General features: G+C 44.4%; 1 protein-coding gene across 1 annotated transcript; it reads right to left on the bottom strand.

Moving 5' to 3' along the window:
* Window positions 1-681: 681 nt before the first annotated feature.
* On the bottom strand, window positions 682-7,975 carry LOC117404824 (macrophage-expressed gene 1 protein-like). Its single transcript, XM_059015759.1, has 2 exons — window positions 7,290-7,975; window positions 682-2,302 (listed from the first exon to the last, which is right to left on the bottom strand). The coding sequence occupies exons 1-2, from the start codon at window positions 7,854-7,856 to the stop codon at window positions 779-781; spliced, it is 2,091 nt and encodes a 696-aa protein (XP_058871742.1). The 5' UTR covers window positions 7,857-7,975; the 3' UTR covers window positions 682-778.
* Window positions 7,976-9,251: the final 1,276 nt, after the last annotated feature.

Genomic DNA, 9,251 nt, shown 5'->3' with positions numbered 1-9,251 from the left:
TACAGTTACTGTATTCAGTGCTAACAAAATCAGATTATTATTTATTAGTAGACACCCTGATCCAGGGCGACTTACAATTGTTACAAGATATCACATTATTTTTACATACAATTACCCATTTATACAGTTGGGTTTACTGGAGCAATCTAGGTAAAGTACCTTGCTCAAGGGTACAGCAGCAGTGTCCCCCACCTGGGATTGAACCCACGACCCTCCGGTCAAGAGTCCAGAGCCCTAACCACTACTCCACACTGCAAAACATTGACCTTACATATTGTATTGTATATATAAGATAAATGTTTTTCAATTTGATTTTGTTTCCATCATTCTTTTGTACATCTGGAATCAATAGCAGGTTAATACGTTTCTAACTGAATACATTATTTTCAATGCTTATTAAAGTGTTTTTAAACACTTAAGGGAGCCAAAATATGTTATGCCAAAATAGATTTTCATATTCCTAGAGGAATCCTTTTGTAATGTTGTAAATTAATTTAAATATCGTATCATTGATATCGGAATTTCAAAAACCGTAGGAAAAAAATAATAATTTAAGACTCAAATACTGTGAATTTGATATTGTGGTAACGCTACTTCTAACAACTTCTTCCTCCCCCTCCCCCTGTCTCCCTCCCTCTTCAATTTCATGAAACTCCCCATCCCCTCCCCTCCTCCTCCACCACCTCCTCCCATAAACCCCCACTGCTACGGCGACCCCCACACCAGCCAACACCCCCAGGGCCACACCCACATAAGCGCCCGGTGACAAGCTCTCTTTTCAGGGGTTGAAAAGTTGGCTCATCTGGTGGAAATCCTCAGGCTGTGCGATCTTCCACAGATTGGTTTTGGAATCTTTGACCCAGGACAGATTGCCCTCGCTCATGATCATGATCGTGTTAGTCATGGCGTTGCTGACCAATGGTTTACGAATAAACGGCGGCAAGCGTATATCGGGCAGCTGCCCTTCGGTGAACTCGCTGGAACGCACGCAGTACATAATCTGGCATCCATCGCTCATTCCTGCTAGGTGTTGGCTAAAACCTTTAGGGCATTTTTGGGCTGAAACCTCTCCATTCTCCTTATCCTCCCCCCCCCTCTCCACACTTAAGGGATTCCCAGTGTGGCAGCTAAAAAAACCTCCGAACGGGACTGAATTCCCTGCCTGCATTTCATAATCATTACTCACGCATACTTTCATCCCATCAAACAGCTTCAACTCTACGAAGCCAGCCGGGCATGACTGTGATTTGGTGAGAGGGTTTGGACTAGCAGAGGTGTACAGGCCTCCGAAAAGGTACCCCGAAAGAGATGGCACTTGTTTTTGGGTCGCTACACACCAATAGGCATTGAAACGGGCTTTCCTGACCCTATAGATGTCACCACAGACTTGATTACAACTTTTAAAGAACAAAAATGTTGTTTTGCATTCCTCGTGGCATTTGTAAGTACTGTAGCCTTGTTCCTTGTTATCTGTTTGGAGTTTGACTGCGCTGTATTGCTCAGGACAGGAATAGGCACCTGTTAGCGGGTTTTTCTGTTCCAGTTCGTGGCATAGATCCTGAGAGTCCGTCGTTAGTGCCACACAGTCCTGAAACACGCCTCCGAACGAGAAATTCGTTACTGTGGCCTGGCAAGAGCCGTCGTCTACATTTGCATGGAAATTGAAATTCGGCGACTCTACCTTGACGCAGCCAGGGACGGTGTTGACTTGGTAATAGGTCTTGATGGCTTGGGTCACGGCCAGAACCAGTTTGCGGATTGTAGGCTCTGATAAGCCCAGTAGAGACTGCTGGTTAAACACAGCCGGCAAAGGCAGACCAGCGCGGTCAATCGCCACCAGATTATTGGCGATGCTTTCTTGCCATTTCTGCAAGGTAATACCAGGATAGAACAGGGCTCCTCCGTGGCTTTCAGTGACCGAATAGGTGATGTTTCCAACGTACTGCCGGCTAGCGGAGTCCTGAGTCGAGCTGGAGGCCCCACTTTGGTTGCCGAATCCCACGTTGACGACATCGAAGAAACGCAATCCAGCAGAGACGCTGATGGACCTGGAAGAAGAAGAGTCCTGGCTGCCCGAGAGGACGGTGGATTTGAGGAAGTCCTCCTGGACCAGGCTGGCTCCAGCGTGCACCGTGGTGAGGACGTGGGTCCCGTAGTTCAGCACCAGGGACTCGGAGAGGAAGCCGGCCAGTCGGGTCTGGTTGTTCTCCAGGGCCTCGGCGATCTTGTAGACCTGATCTTGGAACCGTGGGTCAAGGGAGAAGCCTGGAGTGGACTGGACTGAGTAGAGGAGATTACGAACCTGGAGAGATGGGGAGGGGGAAGGAGAGTGGAGGGGGAGAGGGTGAAAGAGGAGGGGGGAGGGAGAGAGAGAGAACATTATCAAGTTTAACTAAGAGTAAGTACAATACACAGTAACTGTCTTGCTAAGTTAAGAGTAAATCAAGTTTAACTAACAGCAAGTACAATATATATATATATATATATATTCATAGTAACTGCACTGTAAAACCAAAGAGCATGTGATGTGTTTATAAGATAAATGGTGTGTGTTTATTGATGCAGGGAGGTTTTCTATCCCTAAGCAGCAGTGTTTATATGTGATCCTGTAAACACTGGTATTTAGACTTTGTAATATGAACACATTCTTAAACGCTATGTTTTTTTCACACACTCTGAATATCACTATCCGATTTGATTATCTACATTAGCATAATATCGAATCCAAGATTAGTGATAATTAAAGTATGTGAAATCATAGATGACCTCAACAGTTGAACTTTAAGGTAAGTCTATGTAAAATGAAATTGATTAATTTAAGACCACCCGTTTTAGTGGTGAAATACACACATCGTGCGGAAACATTATTTGTAACAAAATGTTTAAATTATTAACTGTATGTTTCATCAAACTGTAGGCCAATGTTTCATCTATTTAAACAAATTAAAGATGAAACTGTGTTAAATAAAACAATGTAAACAAACTTGCCATCAAACATGGATCTGTCAAATAATATTTAGTTAAATAATAGCTAAACACTGGTTTCGATCAGCCCGATTCAGGCAGCAGCTGGTCAGGACTTCTTCAGCGCTCAGACAGCGTCACTACAGTACGGTCTCTTTTGCCCCTGCGAGCACTGGCATCAGACAGCGTCACTACAGTACAGTCTTTTTTGCCCCTGCGAGCACTGGCATCAGACAGCGTCACTACAGTACGGTCTTTTCTGCCCCCTGTGAGCACTGGTATCAGACAGCGTCACTACAGTACAGTCTTTTTTGCCCCTGCGAGCACTGGCATCAGACAGCGTCACTAAAGTACGGTCTCTTTTGCCCCCTGCGAGCACTGGCATCAGACAGCGTCACTACAGTACGGTCTCTTTTGCCCCCTGCGAGCACTGGCATCAGACAGCGTCACTACAGTACAGTCTCTTTTGCCCCCTGCGAGCACTGGCATCAGACAGCGTCACTACAGTACAGTCTTTTTTGCCCCTGCGAGCACTGGCATCAGACAGCGTCACTACAGTACGGTCTCTTTTGCCCCCTGCGAGCACTGGCATCAGACAGCGTCACTAAAGTACGGTCTCTTTTGCCCCCTGCGAGCACTGGCATCAGACAGCGTCACTACAGTACGGTCTCTTTTGCCCCCTGCGAGCACTGGCATCAGACAGCGTCACTAAAGTACGGTCTCTTTTGCCCCCTGCGAGCACTGGCATCAGACAGCGTCACTACAGTACGGTCTCTTTTGCCCCCTGCGAGCACTGGCATCAGACAGCATCACTACAGTACGGTCTCTTTTGCCCCCTGTGAGCACTGGCATCAGACAGCGTCACTACAGTACGGTCTCTTTTGCCCCCTGCGAGCACTGGCATCAGACAGCGTCACTACAGAACGGTCTCTTTTGCCCCCTGTGAGCACTGGTATCAGACAGCGTCACTACAGTACGGTCTCTTTTGGCCCCTGCGAGCTCTGTCATCAGACAGCGTCACTACAGTACGGTCTCTTTTGCCCCCTGTGAGCACTGGCATCAGACAGCGTCACTACAGAACGGTCTCTTTTGCCCCCTGCGAGCACTGGCATCAGACAGCGTCACTACAGTACGTTCTCTTTTGCTTTCAGCGCTTGTCCTAGAAGGAGCCAAGTATTGGTTTATTCTTATTACTTATTGCTAATTTGGGAACGTGTCTAATTGTTGTACCCCTCTCGCTTTCTAGTTGCTGGCGGCTCCCCTTCACCGGGTTTACTCAATTGACCTCCCGCTCCCTGAGCTGCGATCGCAGCCCGCATATCACCGGGCTCGGTTGATATTGCGTCCACCCGTCTCGCTCTATTTTCGGCGTGCCGGCTGGCACTGCCCCCTCTTAGATACTTGGCTTTGCTCGAGTTTCTACTACAATTTATCTGGCTGACCTTGGGGTTAGCCATTCTTGTAAGCATATATATATATATATATATATATATATATATATATATATTGCAATTTTTTGCAGTACTGCAGCAGTGGTCTCACGCAGGCTTAGCTCTGCTCAGCTATGCAGACTGTAGAATGGCCACAGGACAAGGAGTTACCGCGCTACTGGTTTCCTTCAGTCACGCCCACTAGCAAAAAACCTCCCTTCCCTGACTTTGTTCGGGAGGTCCAGTCCACATGGGGTAACCCGGCTTCAGCACCGGCTTCGGTGGCTGAAGCAAGGAGTTTATCGGCTCTGCATGACACAGCTAGCGCCGGATTGCCAGAGTTCCCCCCAGTGGACTCAGCAATTGCCACCCTCTTAAAGGTTCCAGGCATTGGTCCAGCTAAGGACTTGCTATGCCAAAATAAGCAGTGTAGGTCGACCGAGGTCAACCTCAGGAAGGCCTACACTGCCTGTGTCCAAGCTACCAGGCTGTCAAACTCTTCCAGCCTGCTTATGATATATCAGTTGACTCTTATTCAAGAGCTCATTGATACAATCACGCTCGTGCAGAAACTGGAGCTGCAGCAAGTGTCCGAGGCACTGGCTAGGCTGGTACAGTTCACTGGGAGGGCAGAGGGCAGGTGCCTAGTGGCCCTAGTGGTTGCCAGATGACAGCTGTGGCTCTCCTGTTGAGAAATATCCTCTGTACGATACCGTACTTCTAAGATTGTTACAGAAACTGTATCAGGACATACAGTATGTCATTTCGAACCCAGATGCTGAGGCGCTGTTCCATGCATCCTGGTATGCATGTCATGACCGATCATGTCCGTCTGCCGCAGTGTCTCCCTCGCGACTGCTTTGGTACACTGTACCCATTAGTTGATGGCTATTTTCGAATTGAAAGAGAACGTAAGGTTGTGGATGCAACCCCAGTTCTCTGAAAGAGAAAATAGCAATCAAGCAGCGAGGTCGCTTCGGCAAGCCTCTGCGGCCTGAAGCAAAAGAGACCGAACTGTAGTGACGCTGTCTGATACCAGTGCTCACAGGGGGCGGAGCGCTGAGGTCAGCGCACTACAGTGGCCTGTTGGCAGCTTTTTTATACAAAGCTCATTAATTCCGGATCTCCTGACGGCGATACTCATTAGTTGATGGCTATTTTCTCTTTCAGAGAACCGGGGTTAGAAAACATGGAAAACAACACGATGACAAGGGAAAGGGAGAAAAGATTAGAACTGTTTTTGTGGAGAAACAGGAACGTCATCCTACTATGCTGTGTGGTCCAGTGGTTAAAGAAATGGGTTTGTAACCAGCAGGTCCCTGGTTCAAATCCCACCTCAGCCACTGACTCATTGTGTGACCCTGAGCAAGTCACTTCATCTCCTTGTGCTCCGTCTTTCGGGTGAGACGTAATTGTAAGTGACTCTGCAGCTGATGCATAGTTCACACACCCTAGTCTCTGTAAGTTGCCTTGGATAAAGGCGTCTGCTAAATAAACAAATAATAATAATAATATTAGCCTTCAGTGGCTTACACAATGCTATTGATACAAAGATTATCTCGATGTGGATTTTATTTTATTTTATTTAATCTTTCAAGTTTAGAGAGATGTTATGTATTATTTATTCTCAAAGATGGAGATGGAAATGTTTAAAAAAACATGTCAGCTATCCAAAGAATAGTGTTTTGACTCTAGGGCAGCTTTCCTTTTGCTGTAGATGGATGAATTGTTTTTTTAATGTGGAGTGCTTTTTACTACTCCATTGTGGAATATGTTTGCAAATGGCCTTATTTTCAAAAGTCAGTAAAAAGTTTAGTCCTAATTAAGGAAAGGACACTTGAAAGTCACAGTCAAAGCTTGTAAAACCAATCAGCAACTTAAGTGAAACTACAATTACAATTTTGAGGGCATTTCATATAGATGTACTCTAAAATATAGCTCAATTTTAAAAGTTTTTACTCAGACATTGTCTTACTCATGTTTGTAGAACATCCCCGACTATGAGGTTGAAAAGCATACAGCATGCAACAACAAGAGGAACAGCACCACACTTAGTCTGATTCTCTGAAGAAGGGAGACTGAAGGAGGCAGTGGTAGTGGGGGACAGCGTTACCCTGTCCTGTCAGGCTGAGACCATACTAGATATTTTTTTTGCGGTGGATGGCCGTAAAAACTAATATATTGATTACAGTGATTCAAGTCAAGATTGGACGGGGCCAGCACCTGAATACCCTATACTAATACCTCAATCAAACCCCTGTATGTATTTGTAAAGTAGTTAAGATTATTATTTTTTTTACATATAATGTATCTTTCTCTCGGGGCCCATAGTAATGCTATGGCTGGTGGTATGTACGCCTCTGAGTTTTGCATTGAACTCTGACGTGTTTCCAGCATTCCAGGGGAAGTGCAAGGTTCATTTAAATAGACACAAAAATAGAAAAATAAGGGCGTGGTGTGCCCCCAGTAAACAAGCCTGCGCTTTCAACCCAGACAAGAAGCGCTCATTTAAAATAGCAGTGCAGCAGCATTGACGCAGGTGGAGCGTATTATTTAGACGCCAGGTAACTTGCGTTCAAATACAAATCCAACCCTAAGTGTTACGAGAATAAACACAAAGACGTGTTTATTATCTGTTGCCTGTAGGTGTTTATTTTGATGTTTAGAGCTTAAACATTTTGATTGACAGTGTGTCTTCAGTGCTAGATTAAGAGTAAATCAAGTTTAACTAAGAGCAAGTACAATATATAAACAGTAACTGTCTTCAGTGCTACAAAATACTACACTGCAGATATCCAGTTCCAGTTCTGAGCAATATCAGAAAGACTAGTGCTAGAAGTAACTTGAACAATATTTAACGTTAAAATAAATAATAAAAATAACACATTAGCTTACCTGCACTCGTGTCGTCACTGTCCCGTCCCGAACTTGATGTGTTTTCACTCTCTTACTTTCACTCGAATATTTGCCGTTGATGGAAAATGAAAACGTCCCTGGCAAGCCGATTGAAAACGACGCTTCCGAATTGATGGAGCTCGCCACGACGCTCCGGTACTGCAGCCAGCTGTCTATCAGTTCCGAACTCTGTTCCACACGGCTGTGTTTCTGAGGTATCGTGAACACCTCGTCCGGTATGAGATAAGACCCGTCTTCGGTAGTCCGACACTGTGAATAGTTAAAGTTCATCACCCGACCCAAGTCTACGTTACGAAGATTGTCCCACCCGCCGCCAGGTAACACTTCCAAAGCCGGTATTTTTAAAACTCGCCGGCATTCCAGTAGAAAGCGGTTAGGGTTCGATGATCTCAAGAAGCTGTTGGGAAAAAAGCCGTCTGCCTGCTCGGATGCTGTGGAGCCCTCCGCCGGGCGGTGTAAGAACAGCGAGACGCTGAGTATAAAGGGTAGAGAGAGAGGACCCATGATGAGAGATAATGGGTCTGGACGCGGTTCTGCTCTCAACATATATATATGTACGGTATGCGTGTTTCTCTATACAACATAGATGTCACTTGTATAGGGGAGATCCACTTAAAGTCGTTGAATAAATAACCAAGGCAATTATGTTTCAAAAATACAAAACCAGAAATACGACATATTTAACAAGAGTAGCTTTCATAACACAGCCATGTAACCAAGAGAAACACACCCAACATCAATGTGCCAAATGTGAAGGTACAATGGTATTGTGTAATGTAGATACCAAAAACATCTGCCCATCTTTTAAGTTTCGTTATGAGAAATAGAACCAAACTTACTGGTGCTCAAGGGTACAAAATAGTAATACAAATTCTCCCTGAAGACTGGCCATAGGAACATAACTCTAGTGATTGGTAACATGTTCAGTAACTGCATTAGCATTCCCACAATCTTTGCAGTCAAACTCATTATTTCACCAATGTTCGAAATAAAAACTAATAAACTAATAAAATACAGTAGAGCTAATTAATTAGTTAGGGTCCTTCTTCGTATTACTGGAACTAATGTTAAACAAACCACATTTCTCCAAATGCTATCAGCAATATTGATACAATAGAGTGAAATGTAATGGAAAATGTTATCTTACATGTAGAGTACACATATTTCACGTCCTATTCGTTTTCAGGTACTCCTTTCCAAACATCAAATACTCATCACTACATACCTCAACATGAATTACACATTTCTGAGTACATGGACATCTATTGTTGGTTAAAGCACAATTTGACAGCAAAGATTGTGGGAATGCTAATACTGAACATGTTACCAATCACAAGGACTATGATTTCCCAGTATTAAGAACATAAGAACATAAGAAAGTTTACAAACGAGAGGAGGCCATTCGGCCCATCTTGCTCGTTTGGTTGTTAGTAGCTTATTGATCCCAGAATCTCATCAAGCAGCTTCATGAAGGATCCCAGGGTGTCAGCTTCAACAACATTACTAGGGAGTTGGTTCCAGACCCTCACAATTCTCTGTGTAAAAAAGTGCCTCCTATTTTCTCTTCTGAATGCCCCTTTATCTAATCTCCATTTGTGACCCCTGGTCCTTGTTTCTTTTTTCAAGTCAAAGAAGTCCCCCGGCTTGACATTGTCTATACCTTTTAGGATTTTGAATGTTTGAATCAGATCGCCGCGTAGTCTTCTTTGTTCAAGACTGAATAGATTCAATTATTTTACCCTATCTGCGTACGACATGCCTTTTAAACCCGGGATAATTCTGGTTGCTCTTCTTTGCACTCTTTCTAGAGCAGCAATATCCTTTTGTAACGAGGTGACCAGAACTGAACACAATATTCTAGGTGAGGTCTTACTAATGCATTGTAAAGTTTTAACATTACTTCCCTTGATTTAAATTCAACACTTCTCACAATATTATATT

This window comes from Acipenser ruthenus, chromosome 51, assembly GCF_902713425.1.
Source record: "Acipenser ruthenus chromosome 51, fAciRut3.2 maternal haplotype, whole genome shotgun sequence".
NCBI classification, from domain to species: Eukaryota; Metazoa; Chordata; class Actinopteri; order Acipenseriformes; family Acipenseridae; genus Acipenser; species Acipenser ruthenus.
This window is presented reverse-complemented; position numbering and strand designations above follow the sequence as displayed.

Excerpts from the sequence above, each read along its gene's own strand:
- LOC117404824 (XM_059015759.1), bottom strand. The coding sequence starts at position 7,856 with ATGTTGAGAGCAGAACCGCGTCCAGACCCATTATCTCTCATCATGGGT. Across the intron at positions 2,303-7,289 it reads CAGTGACGACACGAGTGCAG|GTTCGTAATCTCCTCTACTC; the intron begins GTAAGCTAATGT and ends CCATCTCTCCAG.